The sequence below is a fragment of the Notolepis coatsorum genome, assembly GCF_963971535.1.
Source record: "Notolepis coatsorum genome assembly, chromosome: 8".
In the NCBI taxonomy this organism is placed as follows: domain Eukaryota; kingdom Metazoa; phylum Chordata; class Actinopteri; order Aulopiformes; family Paralepididae; genus Notolepis; species Notolepis coatsorum.
The window spans coordinates 75,846,679-75,865,597 of NC_140172.1; the positions used below are offsets into that span (position 1 = coordinate 75,846,679).

At 48.5% G+C, this 18,919-nt stretch overlaps 1 protein-coding gene across 1 annotated transcript in view; it reads right to left on the minus strand.

Annotated features, from left to right (window-relative positions):
* tmprss15 (transmembrane serine protease 15) overlaps positions 1-18,919 on the minus strand; it is a gene marked incomplete at both ends in the record, with an annotated part of 325,512 nt that overhangs the window by 225,212 nt on the left and 81,381 nt on the right. The window contains 2 exons of the mRNA XM_084320458.1: positions 9,835-9,937; positions 11,068-11,217. Coding sequence (XP_084176584.1) covers positions 9,835-9,937; positions 11,068-11,217 — 253 coding nt within the window. The remainder of the gene's footprint in view (positions 1-9,834; positions 9,938-11,067; positions 11,218-18,919) is intronic.

The window sequence follows — 18,919 nt, forward strand, 5'->3', positions numbered from 1 at the left end:
AGATAACACCTTACTAGTTACTGGTCCTAGTAGATAACACTTTACTAGTTACTGGTCCTGGTAGATAACAGCTTACTAGTTACTGGTCCTAGTAGATAACACTTTACTAGTTACTGGTCCTGGTAGATAACACATTACTAGTTACTGGTCCTGGTAGATAACACCTTACTAGTTACTGGTCCTGGTAGATAACACCTTACTAGTTACTGGTCCTAGTAGATAACACCTTACTAGTTACTGGTCCTAGTAGATAACACCTTACTAGTTACTGGTCCTGGTAGATAACACATTACTAGTTACTGGTACTGGTAGATAACACATTACTAGTTACTGGTCCTGGTAGATAACACCTTACTAGTTACTGGTCCTGGTAGATAACACCTTACTAGTTACTGGTCCTGGTAGATAACACCTTACTAGTTACTGGTCCTAGTAGATAACACCTTACTAGTTACTGGTCCTAATAGATAACACCTTACTAGTTACTGGTCCTGGTAGATAACACCTTACTAGTTACTGGTCCTGGTAGATAACACATTACTAGTTACTGGTCCTGGTAGATAACACCTTACTAGTTACTGGTCCTGGTAGATAACACCTTACTAGTTACTGGTCCTGGTAGATAACACCTTACTAGTTACTGGTCCTAGTAGATAACACCTTACTAGTTACTGGTCCTGGTAGATAACACCTTACTAGTTACTGGTCCTGGTAGATAACACCTTACTAGTTACTGGTCCTGGTAGATAACACCTTACTAGTTACTGGTCCTGGTAGATAACACCTTACTAGGTACTGGTCCTGGTATATAACACATTACTAGTTACTGATCCTGGTATATAACACCTTACTAATTTCTGGTCCTTGTAGATAACACCTTACTAGTTACTGGTCCTTGTAGATAACACTTTACTAGTTACTGGTCCTGGTAGATAACACCTTACTAGTTACTGGTCCTGGTAGATAACACCTTACTAGTTACAGATCCTGGTATATAACACCTTACTAGTTACTGGTCATAGTAGATAACACCTTACTAGTTACTGGTCCTGGTAGATAACACCTTACTAGTTACTGATCCTGGTAGATAGCCCCTTACTAGTTACTGGTCCTGGTAGATAACACCTTACTAGTTACTGGTCCTAGTAGATAACACCTTACTAGTTACTGGTCCTGGTAGATAACACCTTACTAGTTACTTGTCCTGGTAGATAACACCGTACTAGTTACTGGTCCTAGTAGGTCCTAGTAGATAACACCTTACTTGTTACTGGTCCTGGTAGATAACACCTTACTAGTTACTAGTCCTAGTAGATAACACCTTACTAGTTACTGGTCCTGGTAGATAACACTGTACTAGTTACTGGGCCTGGTAGATAACACCTTACTAGTTACTGATCCTAGTATATAACACCTTACTAGTTACTGGTCCTTGTAGATAACACCTTACTAGTTACTGGTCCTAGTAGATAACACCTTACTAGTTACTGGTCCTGGTAGATAACACCTTACTAGTTACTTGTCCTGGTAGATAACACCTTACTAGTTACTGGTCCTGGTAGATAACACCTTACTAATTACTGGTCCTAGTAGATAACACCTTACTAGTTACTGGTCCTGGTAGATAACACCTTACTAGTTACTAATCCTAGTAGATAACACCTTACTAGTTACTGGTCCTGGTAGATAACACCATACTAGTTACTGGGCCTGGTAGATAACACCTTACTAGTTACTGATCCTAGTATATAACACCTTACTAGTTACTGGTCCTTGTAGATTACACTTTACTAGTTCTGTATCACACTAGCTCCCGCTCAGCGTCTCATTGCATATATCTCGCTTCAGCAACACTGAATACATTTCAAAATGTACCTTTAAATGCCAGCATTCATCTGGCCACACCCCCATCCGCTTACCTATATAAGCAGGGGTGGTGCCACACACTCATCTCCTTCTCAAATTTCATCACAAGCAACGTGTTGCTCATATGCCCACTTGACGTGGAGAAAAATATTGGCTGGAAGAGCAATGTTTACGAGGAAAGGAAGAACAAGGAGATACGTTGACATCATATCTTTATTTTCTCTCTCACTATTTTCGAGAAAATACGGCGATATTGTCTTCGTCACTGGAGTGTTTGGAAGATGGTGATCATTCTAAAATCCTCCACCGGTTTTCGTATTGGGAGCACGCCGCTGCATGCCTCTCAACTGCAGTTCCTTGCTGTGTTGGTTGGGGTGAAACCTTTCAGGACACAGCTGAACTGTAGGACGCGCCGCTGTTGTGAGAAGCGGTGGGTTTCAGGTTGGGTGAGTACTGTTTGCTTGCGGCTCCACTTGTCTGTTAGTGCTATGGGGGCTAACTGACAATGTTTACGAACACCGGCCCCAGATTAAGGTCTTTTGTTCAGCCTCTTAGGCAGCAGCGGAAGACCTTGATCTGAAGCCCATTATAGTTTAACTAGTGGGCCACGACCATTAACACTGGTGATCCCTGTGTTTTCTGGACGAGTCTCTCTGTCACCGTGTTAGGCCCCATCTTTCATATCCAAATGAGAGTATTCCCTCACGAGGAGATATGGGCATAGATGTTCATTAGCGGAAGATCTGTGTTCAAAGTCAGCTACACAGGCCAGTTGGGTATTGTGCTGGCTCCGTCGGGTGTTGGTAAAATCACCGTTGTAAAACTGTGTTAACATCTTGTTTCTCTTTTCTCTTAAAAAGTGAGGAGGGTTTCAGAACGGCGGCCTGTCTGGGTGAGTGTTATATCATTGTGTACAAGTTCAGGTGATAGCTGCTTAGCTTACGTGCTAGTGGTGGCCTACTGTTAGCCAGTCAGCTGTTAGCTGCGGCGCTAGCCTGCTGTGATCACTAGGTGGCCTATCTAGGTTAGGCTAGGAAACGTTAGCTTGCTGCTATCGCTGCTTAGCTTACGTGCTAGTGGTGGCCTACTGTTAGCCAGTCAGCTGTTAGCTGCGGCGCTAGCCTGCTGTGATCACTAGGTGAGTAGGTGGCCTACCTGGCTAGGCTAGGAAACGTTAGCTTGCTGCTATCGGCCGAGGCCCAGCGCGGGGTGGCTCCGGCTCCTCGCGCGCCCAACTCCCCTCTGGGAGCATTCGGCTCCCCTCTGGTCGCGTGCGCCGTAGCGTAGCGACCGACGGTTGGAGCGGCCGTTAGCTTAATGCTACTCTGTACAACGTGCTTTGATTATAACATGTTTTAACACTCTTGACTACGACGTCATCTTTGACAGAGGATGTTCGTCGACCCTGCCCTGAGCCAGGACGGCAAGGATTGCGTCAACAAAGGGGACCGTAGCGACGGGTTGGAGCGGCGACGCTGGCCGAGTCGGCAACACAGAATGGCTGTGTTTACTACGGTGCCTTGAGACTGCACTTCGTTGATCTACGCTCCGGGTAGGCAAGGTTTGGCCAGACCGTATACACTTCTTCTGGCTTTCCCTTCTAAATGTTTTGTAAATAACGATGTTTTCCAAAACGAGTGTTGTTGCACTACATTTAGGATACGACGCGAGTTATGTGTGAATTGTCTTGTCACTGGTATTTAGCTTCTCCATGCAAATCGGGTTGTTGTTACAGATGTGAAAATGATCTGGTTTGTTGTGTCGAGAAACATCATGTGTGTTTATATGTACCGTGTACTCACAACTAAGGGGGTTAACTAACCTATAAAGCTATGCTTAGTGACAAATGAGTAAAGAATGATTCTTTTCTCAGCCTGTAATGACAATGAACAGTGTGTTCACATATTAACAGGTTTTCCTGTTTTAACTGGCCGTATTAAGGGTAAATTAGGAGGATTGTGTTTCCCCCCGGTTCCCTGGGGACTTCTTCATCCTCCTATCAGACATGTTGTTGCACTACATTGTGTCACTGTGTGGTAGGGATGCGATGTAACCCTTAGCTTGATTGCTGAGGTTGTGCTACAACTGCTGGAGAAACTTTATTTTCCTAAAAGAAAAGATTGTTTGGTCGCTTTCGTGTGTGCTTAGCAAGGCCTGTGGTCGATACTAATCGAGAATTATGTATTCTCTCATTATAAAAAATGGCGTTCCTCTGTAGAGTGTTTTTGCCATTTTTTGTAGGTGATGATGGGTTGTGTGTGTCATGTGACCTACAACTGGGTTGGACTGGCCACAGAAGCACATGTGTAAGTTTGGTACCGGGGCTCTTGAAGAGCCCTCTCTATTCTGTGTTTTTTCCTTAGTAAAAATCAGATAGCAGGTTAGCTCATGCGCTGTGTGAAGCTGTCAGACGCTTCATGGAGCTGACTATGACTGTGTCATACTCTCTTTTTGTCATTACATCGTATCATGGGTGTGGGGTCGTAAAGGGGTGAACTGGTAACCTTTCCTCCCGCCTTTTTTCTGTTGGTCAGGGGTAAACCCCCTGTCCTTCAAGGTTCCTGTCACGTTGCGGTTCGGCACGTTACAGGGTGAGTGGGGGAGTTTCCTGGTCCCACGGCCTGGAATATTGGGCGTGTGCACCGCAGAAATTCCCCCGCCATAGAGTACGTCACCGTGCGCGTCTCTGTTGGTAGGACTTCCGTGTGCTGTTCAGGTCCATGTGATGGATCTGTTTTGGGGGGGTGGTCAGGGCTCCTCCTCACCAAGCTCCTATTCGGGCCTTCTGTGAGTTGGGAATCCTCCTTCCATGTGAGGGATCCTCCTTCAGAGTACAGAGCCTCCTCCTGAGATTGTCAAGGTGAGTGGACCCTCAAGAAGGAGTCCTACTCTATTGTGTATGTATTCGATTCAATTCGATTATTGAGTGTGTATGGGTTCAGTGCCTCCTCTCCGGAGAGCCCTAAAACCAATTTTTTACATGGCTCAAGGTGCAATATATTCTTTTCAATCTGTACAGCTCGCGTGGGAAGTCTCTCTGGGGATTCCTGTCTCCTTCCTATGGGAGGGTGGTGGGATGTAAAAATGTGAAACATTTTTACCCCCGGCTGTGTAGACTGGGATACATACTGTTGGTGCTTCCTGCTTTTCTATTAAAAAGAGTTGGAGTTAGGAAGTGTCACACCCCTCTTGTCGTTCCCCTGGGCGCCTTGGGGATTCAATGACAGGTCTAAATAGCCTGTTCATTGATGTGGGTGTGTCCCGACGCACGTATAGTGCTAGCTCGGGGTGTTCTGTAAACAGGCGACTGACTGGCACGCCTTGGTTGCTTGAGGTTAAAACGGCGTTTTTATAAAGCAACTGGGATGGAGGCTTTTCCTCTTCCGACGACCAAATCCGACGACCTGGTTTGGTTATCGACGGATTCTCGTTCATATCTGGGGGATGATGACGGAATGGATCTGAACATATGTAGAGGGGTCTCACGCCCTGGGGGTGGGCCACCGGGCGCGGTTCGCCCGAACGTCTGGGTGGCGCCTTATTTTCATGTTTAAGATCAACACGCATATCTGCCCCTTCTCCTGGAGTAGGCATGTCGGCGTGGTTAGGGCACGGGACTGGTTCTGGTCACGCTGGTCCGGATCAGTTGAACCCGTTGTCCGCCGGGGATGCAGATCTGCTGTTCTGGTACCCTGAGGGACTTGGGCTTTTTTCAGGGGGAAAAATGCCAGGTCGGTCCGGGTGTCACAGGGTTAAGCACTATGGAGACCCTGGTTGGGTACGTTTTTTACTCAGCACTGTCGTAATGGCTTACGGCCATGCCAACCTGTACACGCTCGATCTCGTCAGATCTCGGCCGCTACACAGGTTGGTCCTGGTTAGTACTTGGTTGGGAGACCGCCTGGGAATACCAAGTACGGTGTGCTTGGGGCTGGTTCTCCATTATTTTTCGCTCCTCTCTCACGCATGGCGAAGAGGGGCCTGTTGGGGTGGTCTTTGACCTCCTCTGGTGACCCTGTGCTTCCCGTATCGCCGGGCCCGGTCCGAAGTAATGTTTTGTCGACCCGTAGGCCTGGGTTAACCCTTTTTTGAAAAACGGAAACACTTGTACTGCGGTATAGCCGGTGTATACCCGCAGGTGTGTTTTGGAGTTTTTTCTTGAGGGGTTATAGCAGACCTGGGCATTGTACGGCCCGCGGGCCGCATCCGGCCCGCGGGATGATTCTGACCGGCCCGCGAAAGATTACATGATAATAATTTTTTTTTTTTTTTTTTTTTTTTTAACTTTTTTCTTTTCATGTCAACGTTCACACGCACAATATACGTTTAGGAGACATGCTCAGAAGATGTTGGTTCTCTTTGGATCGACCTACATATGTGAACAGACATTCTCATTCTCGTTTACCAAGTCCAGGTACAGATCCTCTCTCACTGATGAACATCTGGCAGCTGTGCTTCGCATCTCCACCTCAGACATGCAACCTGACCTTGATGGACTTGTTAAAGCTCAACAGAGACTGGATTTCTCACACTGAATGAAACAAAAAAGAACTGAAGAACACTAAAATGTGGAAATATAAAAAGTGAAATGGGACACTTGATATTTTTTTTTCTTAAATGTTTAATATAGGCATGTAAAGTAAAAAAGGCTACAAAACTGGGACACTTTTCTTTACACAGTTCAGTGACATGTCTTGTTTATTTTTGCTATAAGATGATGTGATGTCTTTAGAAAGCTAAGAAAATCCTTGTTTCAATAGTATATGAAACTCTAAATGCCCTTTGTTATTAATGTTTCACATTTTGTTTATCATTTTGGAAATAAATTCTATTTGAATAAATGATATTTTTGAAAGCTAACCTCACCTTTTAATTGCCAAATAATAACATACACTCTTACCAGGGGTCAAAACAATGCCATTTACTGCTTTTTATATAGAAATAAAATGTATATTATGCATAATTGAGTTTGGAATTTTGGCCCGGCCCCCCAACATATTTTCAGTTGCTCATTCGGCCCCCCGGGAAAAATAATTGCCCACCCCTGGGTTATAGGAACAACCACCGCATTGAGTAACACCAAGGTGGTTGATTCCCTGGTGTGTTGGAGCAGTGTCAACTCCCGGGTTCACCGGTTGAGGGTGCCCCTGCACGTTCATGACGTCTGCCAATCGTGTCAGCCTTCTCTGCCTCAACCCCTCTGGGTGAGGGTTTTTTAATGGAGGCTTGGTCATGCAACACCGCCAGCTTACGCCCCTTCCGCCGGTGCGGCTGTGTTCAGCTGTCTCATCTGGCGCCTGTCTCGTCCGCAGTCTCCAGGCTAGGGTTAACAGCCTGTTGCCTGGTTTTTCCCCGGTGCGCTGCCTGCTTCCGTTGGTTAACCTTTTTTGTGTGCTTACGGCCATGCTGACTGCCTGTTCTGCAGGGTCAGTGTGCCAGGCGGTGTACTATTGGGGGGACAGGGCCCGCTCGGCTGAGGGGCCTTTGTCCGAATACGCTGGTGATGTGGGGGGCGGGGTCACTAAGTGCCCATCTGGTGGGGTCTTGATGCTGGCATCATGGACTTCTCCGGGCCCCCGTTCCAGGGGGTCCAGTCCCTTTGGTGGGTCTGGGTCTTCCTTCGCGCTCCGCTGCTACTGCCTTGCCACGGGGTTGGGTTTGCCCTTGACCCCGTGATTCTGGGGGCAGTAACGAGGTTGTTTCCTCCGTTCGTTCCCGGGTGGCATGCGGGTTGTGCGTGTGTGTAGTCGTGGGGTCAAGCCACGGTCTGCTCACCCTGTGCGTTGAGTTGCTTGAGTGCCTCTTCGCACGGTCGGGTCCGTCGCCCTCCCGTGAAACCTCTAATAGGGGGGGTGCCCTCCATTAGGGGGGGTCGGGGGGGCTCGGCCCTCCCTGTTCTGATGGTTGTGGGGGGCCTTCAGCGGGGTGTATTTGTCGAGCTTCTAGCTCCCGCTCAGCTCCTATTATGCAATGAGACGCTGAGCGGGAGCTAGTGTGATACAGAACGTTAGGTTATGACTATAACCAAGTTCTGTTAACACTAGTGGACGCTCAGCGTCTAGACGCCGCTGCGGCCCTTGATTTTTCATTGTGGTGAAATTTGTTGGGAAGGAGATGAGTGTGTGGCACCACCCCTGCTTATATAGGTAAGCGGATGGGGGTGTGGCCAGATGAATGCTGGCATTTAAAGGTACATTTTGAAATTTATTCAGTGTATATATGCTGAAGCGAGATATATCCAATGAGACGCTGAGCATCCACTAGTGTCAACAGAACTTGGTTATAGTCATAACCTAACGTTACTGGTCCTGCCAGATAACACCTTACTAGTTACTGGTCCTTGTAGATAACACCTTACTTGTAACTGAGGGGTACAATTCCCTGACTGTATTACTAGATATGATACTTACTACCACTACCTTTGTACTTAATATTCGGCCACCCAGTACACGGCATAAATATATTATCATGAACACTCTCACGTAGATGAAACGGATCCAACACAAATGTACGAATTAGAAACAGGTCTTTATTTCTACACAGCGATGGTGTGTAGAATAAGCACTTAATCACTTAATTACATTTATGAATGGAAATAGTATGCACTTTTATGGCAAGGAGTATTCGTCGGTATATCAATAGAGAATGTCCAATCTCTGAAGGCGCAGGTGGTAAATATACGACCTGGAATAGTTAAGGAATAACAGCAATGATACTTTAATGATTATACTAGATACACTAGAGGGGGTTAATCCGGTCGCTTGTAAGCCGACAGGAGTAGGAGGGGGGGGGGGGTAGAATCCGGCTGCCTCGTCCGGCCAAGGGTATCCCAGGTGAACCCACTGTAGTGCCGTTCAATGCGCCGGCGATCCTTGGAACACAGATGAAAGCAGGTGGACTCTTTGTGGGCCGGCTCTCTCCGGTCCACGGGGGAGAGACGTGAAGCGACCTCGTCTTGCAGAGCGTCTCCTCACCTTGCGTCCTCTCCAGGGGGGGGGGTTCCAACACACGGCAGTGTCGGGGGTCTTTATCCATGGAATAATCAAAGTATCCAAAGCATAATCCGTGCCTGGGAAGGCGGGCTGTCGTCGGTAGAATAATCCGGTGTACAGGTCCACTCGCTCGTCGGCTCTGGGGCTCCTCGGGTGCAGCTTCACATAGGGTCAACCACCCTGGGTAAGCAGCCAGTTCTCTGCCCGAAACGATGGGGTACTGACTACGGTAGTATTCTCACCGCACGAAGCACTATATATTAACAGACTATTATTAGCTTAATAGACTACGTCCAACTCGACGATATAGTGCCAAATATGACTATTCAAATATTAATATACACGATGTCTCAATACCGATGGTAGGCGAACTTGGCCTTACTCCCACACGTGGCGTCGCGGGGAGGCTTTACGTCTGTGACTCTATTGGAGGGTAAGAAACTGGACTGAAAAGAAAGTCCTACTTTAGTAGCGCAGTATATATACGCACTATGAACAAATAGTCCCATTAGTGGTGCGGTAGCCAAATTCCTACGCAGAACTAGGACTTGTTCGTACATGTCGAGCGGTACGTTTGAACTGGGTCTGAGGGGGTATGGCAGCCTGGCACCAAGGTCTCGACCAATAGTAGAATGGAGACTATTATGGGATGTTCAGTAGGCTAGAATGGATATTCAATGCATATTGTACAAGGAATATACAAGGGATATCAGGGAATATTAGAGAATATACAAATACAATTAAATATATATATATATAAATAAATATATATATTCGGTTTAATCTGGCCCTTCACAACATTACTAGTTACTGGTCCTTGTAGATAACACTTTACTAGTTACTGGTCCTGGTAGATAACACCTTACTAGTTACTGGTCCTGGTAGATAAGACCTTACTACCTTTTCATCCTAGTATATAAGAGGTAAATAAGTAACCTTTGGTTTTATTACTGGTCCTGGTAGATAACACACTCACCAAAACATCAGACACATAACCTGGGACTCAGTCAGAGGAAAGCTGTAGATCTGGAAGCTTCTCTCCCATTGGCCAGGGCTGGTCGGTGTTACGATGTAGAACCCTGAGAAATTACACTAGATCCATGACTTACTGTAAAACACACTCACGTATGCGCGCACACACATACACACACACATGCACACAGGCACGCACGCACGCACACACACACACACACACACACACACACACACACACACACACACACACACACACACACACACACGCACACACACCTACACACACACACACACACACACACACACACACACACACACACACACACACACACACACACACACACACACCAGGCCACGTGAGCGGATCGGCGCGGCCGAGAAATCCGCTCTTCGCTCTTTAAAGCTTGGTCCGCTCCGCTAATCGCTCATGTTGACCCCACCCCCAAGTCGCTCTCCGCTCGCTCCCCACTCACCTTGAATCGAGCGCTCCCCGCTCCCCGCGCCAGATCGCTCGGCAGTTTTTCTTTTTCTTTTTTGGAGCATGGTGTAAATGAGCTCAAACTACAACAGTCTACACCCCCTGGGCCCCTTAACAATTGTTTGTATTGAGCCGCATTGTAATTGTAGCCATTCTGCAATGTTAAATAACGTTGTTTATCCATTCACTAGCTCTACTAAGCGATGATAGGCTAGCCGAGCCACAATGCTATGGTCGCTGCCATTAACGTTAGCATGTAAGCTAACGTCAACAACAATGGCGTCGATACTTTTTCTAACAGTGGTGAGTGTGGGCGTCATAGATATCTATGGTGGGCGTCTCTACAGTGACGAAGCCTGAACCCTTCTTATTGGTTGAAAATGGCCTTCATGTTTGTACATCGCCATCTGTTGCTTTGGCATTGTACTGCATGTATATATTACATCAACAGTGTTAAACCACTGTGAGCGGCCTGGAGTGGATTGGAGCGGAGGAGAACTCTCGCTCCGGACGTCGCGCCGACTCATTTTAAAACCCACTCCTCGCTCACGTCAAAACCTGCCGCTCCGCGCCCCGCGCCGCTCACGCTCCGATCCGCTCACATGGCCTGACACACACACACACACACACACACACACACACACACACACACACACACACACACACACACACACACACACACACACACACACACACACACACACACACACACACACACACACACACACACACACACACAATAACATAGTTTCCCACCTGAGTGGTTTCCTATGGTATGATCAAAGTTGGGTCCAGTGAAGGGGGGGAAGGTGGGGCTGCTGGTTCGAATCCAGTCCCCATCGTCCTCCGGTTCCTGCCTCCAGAAACACATGCCTTGCTCAAAGGAACAGTTCACCTTCTCCTCATCTGGGAGGAACACAGATTATTGGTAGAGATTGAAGGCTCTATATTGCAGGAAATTGCACGTACAGGTGTTCATTAAACGTAAAAAATTCTGGAAAAAGAAAAAAAAATCAAATTAAGAATAAATAAAAAATAATTGCACCCCCACGTTCAACTATAACTAGGCGGCCATGGGTGTTGGTTGTGTTGTATGTGTGTTTACCAGAGATGTCGTTGGTGTTGGTTGTGGTGTTGGTTGTGGTGTTGGTTGTGGTCTAGGTGTGTTTACCAGAGAGGTTGCTGGTGTTGGTTGTGGTCTAGGTGTGTTAACCAGAGAGGTTGTGGTGTTGGTTGTGGTGTTGGTTGTGGTCTAGGTGTGTTAACCAGAGAGGTTGCTGGTGTTGGTTGTTGTCTAGGTGTGTTAACCAGAGAGGGTGTTGGTGTTGGTTGTGGTCTAGGTGTGTTAACCAGAGAGGTTGTGGTGTTGGTTGTGGTATTGGTTGTGGTCTAGGTGTGTTAACCAGAGAGGTTGTTGGTGTTGGTTGTTGTCTAGGTGTGTTAACCAGAGAGGTGGTGGTGTTGGTTGTGGTCTAGGTGTGTTAACCAGAGAGGTTGTTGGTGTTGGTTGTGGTCTAGGTGTGTTAACCAGAGAGGTGGTGGTGTTGGTTGTGGTCTAGGTGTGTTAACGATATGAGTACTGGCTGAGCGTCCTGCTCTTCGCCATCGAGATATACCTCATCTCCAGTACCTACTGTACTTCATCAACGAATAAAACAAATGCACCCAGCACCTTCCAGGCCCCGGCCTAGTGACGTACTATAAAGCACTAGGCATGGTCGCCACTCGCCCTTCCTCGGAAAACAGTTTCCAATAGAAAAGTTTCCCAAGGGACCTCAGGGCACGCTAAGAGCAGGACGCTCAGCCAGTACTCATATAACTAGGTTATATACATAACCTATCGTTATATAGTCGTACTGGCGAATCGCATCCTGCTCTTCGCCATCGAGATATGGGGACAGAGCAAACGCGAGGACCGACAAATGCACCCCCTGAGGACCCGAAAGCCCACATTAGGGGGGAGGGGAGTCCCGTCACCCCTCCTTCCTAGTGAAGAGGGGGCGGCAGTCAACTCCACCCAAGTGCGAAAAAGAGGGAACTAGAAACCTCTAAACGCACAGCACAGGCGGGACCACGTGTGACACAACACCTTGTGGTCCACACCCACACATCCCTGCTAACCCACCGAAAGGTGGGAAGCAGGGGAGGTTCCAGACCTCAGAACCGCCTGGGAGACAGAACCCCCGGTCATGTCCACGAGGTAAAACCTTACGAAGGGACCTGGGGAGGACCATGAGGCCGCAGCACAGATGTCCTCCACCGAGGCCCCTCCTAACAGGATGGCAGAGGCCGCCACCCCACGAGTGGAGTGCGCCCTGACACCCCCAGGGGGGCCAGCCCAGCCAACGTGTAGCAAAGGGCAATGCCCTCGCACAACCAATGGGACAGGCACTGTGTCGACAGTGCCTTACCAGCGCGAGAGCCACCGCAACAGACAAAAAGTTGATCGGTAGCCCTGAGGCCCTGAGTACGGCTGAGGTAAATCCCCAAGCCCGGACCGGACATGACAGGTGAAGGCTCGCCTCTAACTCACTAGCGTGAGGAGGCGGATGAAAACGCCTGAACCACAATATCCCCGGAGCAAAGAGCTTCGGATATTGTTTGGCACGAAGACTGGGTTAGGCCTCAGAGTGGCATCGCTATCGAACGAATAGACAGACACTCAGGCCACACCGAGAGAGCACAGAGCTCACCCACGCGCATAGCGGAGGTGATGGCCAGCAGGAACGCAGTCTTGAACGACAGCTGTTCCAAAGGCGCTTGCTCAAGAGGCTCAAACGGGGCCTCGGACAACCGACCGAGGACCAATTGAAGATCCCAACTCGGAGCCAGAGAACGTTTCACCGGCTTAAGGCGCCGAGCGCCAAGCAGGAAACGCTTCACAAGAGGGTGGTCTTACACCACTCTTGGAAAATACGCCACCTACCCGCGTAACCCGCGATAGTGGAGGGAGCATGCGCGTTCCGGATGGTACCTACCACAGAAGGATCCATCCTCTCCAGACTCACCCTCTCACCAGCCAAACCATCAGCGGCTGGCCCAGCACAGGGAACTAACACAGAGACCCGTGCGCTTGAGAGAGGGCCCGCGATGACCAAGGAACAGGCCACGACGGGGCTACCAAGAGCTGGATCAGGACCGGGAATCACACAGCTGCGCCCCGGTCCGGCGCAAACAGGATCAAGGACCTGCGCTCCTCAACGTACCCGCCCCAACAACTGACCTAACAGATGTATGGGGGGAAAGAACCCCAGGTGGCACGGCATCGGTCCCAGACCTGCCTGACTATGTCCGGACGTAATCCCCACCCGTCAGGGTGAGGACCGCCCCACGACATGTACACCTGTACCCACATTCACCCTGCCGGGGATGTGGAGAGCCCTCAGGCTGCGCAGATGGAGAACGCCCATAGCGGGCCGCCCGCCGCCCGGTGCAGACCGGGGGAGCGTACTCCTCCCTGTCTGTCTATATACGACGCTGACGTCCTATTGTCCTTCCTGATCAAACACCGTTTGAGGACCAGAAGGACCGCCTTCAATACCAACACATTGAACGTAGCGCAGACCGGGCAGAATGGCTTGCCAGCTGCCCCCTACTGCGTTGGCCCGACGCGTCTCCAGCGAGGGAGGCGTCGGTGAAAAACGTGATGTGTGACAGCCTACTGCCCATGGGGACCCCCCTGGTGAGGACCCCAGGCCCTCCCCAGGGGGCGAGGTCCCCCAGTACTGACACGGGAACCTTAGCCGCTTCCACTTGCCTCTCACCTCGCGGCCCGCAGCCAAAGGAAACAAATCAGAGCCCCCTTTCCACTGGTGTTGGGGGAGGGAGTGATCGGAGAGCGGGCTGCTCGCGGCAGGACGGCGACGGCTTGTATATTCCAAGCCGAGCTCATCCAACATGGCCAATCCCTTGGCCGCCAAGGCTGTCGGCCTTGTGGACACCTGTCGACTCAACGCCCAGGATACCTCTGGCGGGGGAAAACATGGCCGCCTGTCGAGGGCCTCGCCATAGTCGCTGACGAGGCCGTGCTCTCACCTCTGGCTGCGCGGCGTGAGGCGGTGTGGGGCCTAGGACAAATACCGCCCGCGCTCCAGGGGAAGACCAAGATCCTCTGCGGAGAGGGGAGCCCTGAGCGGTTATAGCTTGCGGCTAGGTCAAAGCTAATAACGTCAACAACCTCGCGCGATGTGTCGACGTCGGCTGGCCCTCAAGGCCCCGCCACCAGACACCATTTTTGACAGAAAAAACAGCAATTCGAACACAGTTACTAATCGCTGGCAATTCCACCAGCCACTCGCCGGGCCGACCCACCTCATGGCGTCGGCCGGGCGGGGCACTGTTTCAACATGTCAAAAGCAAAGGACTGATGCTAACACGGAGCACCAGTGGTGGTTTGAAGTATCTATCATAACATTTAACGTATCTCTGATCGTATAGTGGAATTCCCCTTCTCTCTGTGTTGTTGCATTTCAATTTGGGTTTGTTTGCAGGAAGTAGGCACGGACGAAAGCTCTCGGTTCCAACCAGACGGATGTTTTTATTCATCAATCAAAAAGCTTTAGATCCTATTATAAAAGTGGTTTTCAGCTGCTCCCATATTGACAAGATACGAGCTGGCTCCCATAAATGTCCACAAGTTATTGTTCAAGTCTCTGATCGGCTGGTGCCGAGATCAGAAGAAGTCTTCTCCTCTTTGTTGATTCAGGTTGGCCTTGGCAACACGAGGCTGCCCCTTTGTTGTTGCTGGTTGCCCCCGGCAACTCTGGTCTTCAGAGATCCTGTGGCGCAGCGCGGGTTTCTTCTTCTCTCAGGATCGTCATCCCAGCGTCTGTCTCAGCGTCTGTGTTTTCTCCATTCCGCTCTCATGCTTTAAGAACCTGAAGCCACCTCCCTGGTTCTGCCTCGTCAAGTGACGTAGGCTCAGGAACATGGCTTCTCTGATTGGCTGAATTACTTTAGATGGTATCCATTTTGTTGGTATACGTCATCCTGTTTCTGAGAAATCACCTTTTAAGGTGATATTTGAGTTGTTTCGGCCAAGATTTGCTGTAACGGAAGGCAGGCACTATGTTCACCATTTTCCATCCGCGGTTTACATCAAATCACTTTTCCTATGGATTGTATTGCTTTATAAAGATTTATACGTATATATTACTTTCTAATTATTCTACTATATTAGTTCCATTCTTTCTCCCTAATTCTAGAGCCTTATATATATATTTTAACCTGTTGTATTGATCTGCTCAAGCTTAGTTATCCTATATAAGTTAAAGTGGTACTTTTAGCTTAGTTTATAACCTTTTCACCTACTCAGGCATTTGTAACCAACTTTCTAATGTGACTTTATGATGTTTATAGCCTAATTTAACTTTTAATAGATCAATCTGTTTCTTGTTTAGTGTTATACCGAGTTGATTAGTCTTTAAGATTGATTTTCTATGGGCAGAATATTCCTGATAATATTATATATCTTATTATACTTTTTTAGTGTATTTATTTACTATATTTGCCTGCATTTTAGTCTCCTAGTATGTCTGTCACCAGACCCCAATGAAAAGCACCCCAGTCTACAGCTAGGAAGTGCAAGCGCACAGGTGTACTTTCCAAAGAGCTCAGCTGAACTACCACAACAGATTCCCCAGGACCACAGACAGACAAGGAGAGAATGTTTAGCAAAAACAAGCAATACTTTATTACATAATGGTATTTAAGAAAAACAGGCAATACTTTAATACATAAGATACAAATTCATAAATCTACCTAAACACTATTGGACTAGATTAAAATACCCACGCCCCTAGGCCTAGGGTAATTAAAAGGAGGAAGCGCTCAATGCCCTGTAAACCCACCCCCAGACTGTTGCTCCCACCCACGCTACCTATCCCCGCCCCTGAGGCACTACACACATGAAGAAAAAGGGTTTGCCCTGCACACGGGTCTATGACTATCAAACATTAGTCTAGAATCACACCACACCACACGGTTCACTGCAAACAGCCTAAAATAGGTATCGATATCACACCATCCCTCGGGGAGCCACGGCAAATGATTATAGGGAATATAGGTAGGTAAATACACACTAAGTGTCACACAGTAACTAAGGGGGCTGGGATAAAATAGCAGGGGCTGCTCACCGCTAGGGGTAGGGCCTAGGCCTAGAATACTCCTCTCATATCCTAACCTAGGTTTGGGCAGTGGAAGCGCTGAGTTGACAAATACTACAAACAAAAGGTTTAAATATGACCGGGGCCCGAAGGTGAGGGCCGGAAGGACGCCACCCCCTTCCGCTCCCGTAGCCCCTCCCGCCTTCGGGCTAAAACTGTTCTGTCCGTACTGGGGTGTTTTAGGCACTCCAAGCACCAGGCGTGCAATAATGTCCTCCCGCCTGCAATGGAGGGCACAGTCAGTAATAGCAAGGTCCCCCCGTTCCCGGGTTTGTCACAATGCACAAATTAGATATCCTCCATATGATTCAGCAAAGAGAGAGAAAGGTAGTTCACAGAGGATGGAGTGTCCACAATACTAGGTTCAAATCTTCTACAGTTTTACTGGCTTACTGCATGCCGTTCCGATAATCTTCAGCTTCACGCTACTAATAATATTCCTAATTCCAATGCAGTCACTGTTCGTCTATGTCTTCATTTACCACTCGGGAAACAGTTCGCTTGTCAGGTGCGTATTCTAATATCTTGCATCCTTTACTCACAGCGTGCAGTGCGGCGATAATGTCTCTCCTGTCTGAGGCTCCACCCGTTTCCACTGCGGGAGTCGGCGATAGGAACTGGTTCCACTGGAGGAAAAGCACAACACAAAAGAGTCGCGTGTCCTCGTACTCCTACAGCCCCGCGTCCTCTGGTACCGTCCTCTCGACTCCCGTTTTCGTTCAGGAAGCAGCAATAGCGCTGTGTGTACCAGCAATATCACCAGTCGGCGTCCTCTGGTTTCTCTTTCCTCCTCTGCTCCGGGTCTCGTCCTTCTGTGTCTCGCCCCCAGCTGACAATACTCGCAACCCTTTTGAGCGAGTTTGCGGGGTTCCAGGGCACCGCCCCCATGCGCCAGCCAGCCAATCAGCTTCCTCCAACGGCACAGCCTGTAACGCAAGAGAGGGAACTCCCATGGGTAGATCCCACCGCTCCATGAATACACACAGACACACACATACCCCCACCCGCGACATGTCCTTTTATTAAAAGTAAGCGGTTTTACTGCAGACCCTTTTTTCTCATCGGCTGACGCCTTGTCTGTGAAACCAGCTGTTTAGAAGGTATCAATGGTTATTTTAACTTTCTTTAAATCATTTACCCATGGCTATTATTTATCTTGTTTAGACTCTAACGGATCTCTACCATATTTTAAACTGGTCTAGTCTATGGCTTATAGTTAATTATGTATTATTCTCTAGTTAACTGTTCTCTAAACTTTAGGCAATTAGTTTTCTCCTTCATTGAAGTCTCACCCAAGGAGTTCCCGGTGACTAGCAGGCGACCAGCTGCTCCTTTACGTCGGCCCTCAAGCTAGACTTGTGATCTAATCACCTATTTTAACAGTTGGTTTCCTGCATGACCTTTTGGGTCCTGGCCTAAGTAAATAAAGAACGGTTTAAATACTAACTTTAGATTGCCTCCAGGCCTAATGATCCATTGGGGGAAGGGTTTAGTTTCAACAGCCATCTGTTCACTGTTCCTGCTATCTTTATTACCTTGTGGTATCTTGTAGACTCTATGTGAAAAGGGAAGATGATGCAACCTCTCTCTAGGCCCACATTCCTTACATCTTACCACAGCATTCGTCCGGTATAATTGTACATTTCCTTGGGATTTACACATGTTTCATTTTGACAATTCACGACAGGTTGCAACCAGCAACCTCCACTGTGGTGTGCACCATGAAGGGGTTAATGAATAAATGAACTAAACACCACCAATATACTGTAGAATGGGCTAGCCCATACATACAACGTTAAAGGGATGCAGACCAGATAACCAGTCCCGCATTCATTCATAATATTCACAAACAGCACACCATCCCTAGACCTCAGCCCATTCACCCATGAAAAGGTAAACAAAGCCCCCCCGCAATACTCCCACAGTAGACACCGATTGGCCGTCAGCATGAATGGTTAAGAGGAGGGAAGACTGTAGTGTAGACAGACATTCCCTCAGCGGGGAGACAAACATAAACAGTAGCCCAGCATAGCATAGGGTTAGCCGCGCGCTCCAGGGCAACGGGTAAAACAACAGCGTTTACCCAGACATCCTGCCTCTGGCGCCGATATACAACTCGGTTGTCTAACAAAACAACAACAAGATCCTACCTTGTGTGAGGTAGCTCGATAGCTACACCCCACACGCCGTCCCTCTGTCTGCTGTCAACAAGACGAGGAGACCCCAGTATAGACTCGACGCTGAGATGCATCGAAATGCATCCAGCTGCAGAGTCGCAGAACCCATACGAGCACCGTCAGAACATGCCGAAGATTCCAGGGGTTGGCAAATCTCCGGTAAACACTCAACATTGCGCAATTTCTCTAAACTTTTCATTACACTAGTTCACAGGGTGCAAGCATCCGCCATGATGGAAACGAAATAGAGGAAGGGCGAGTGGCGAC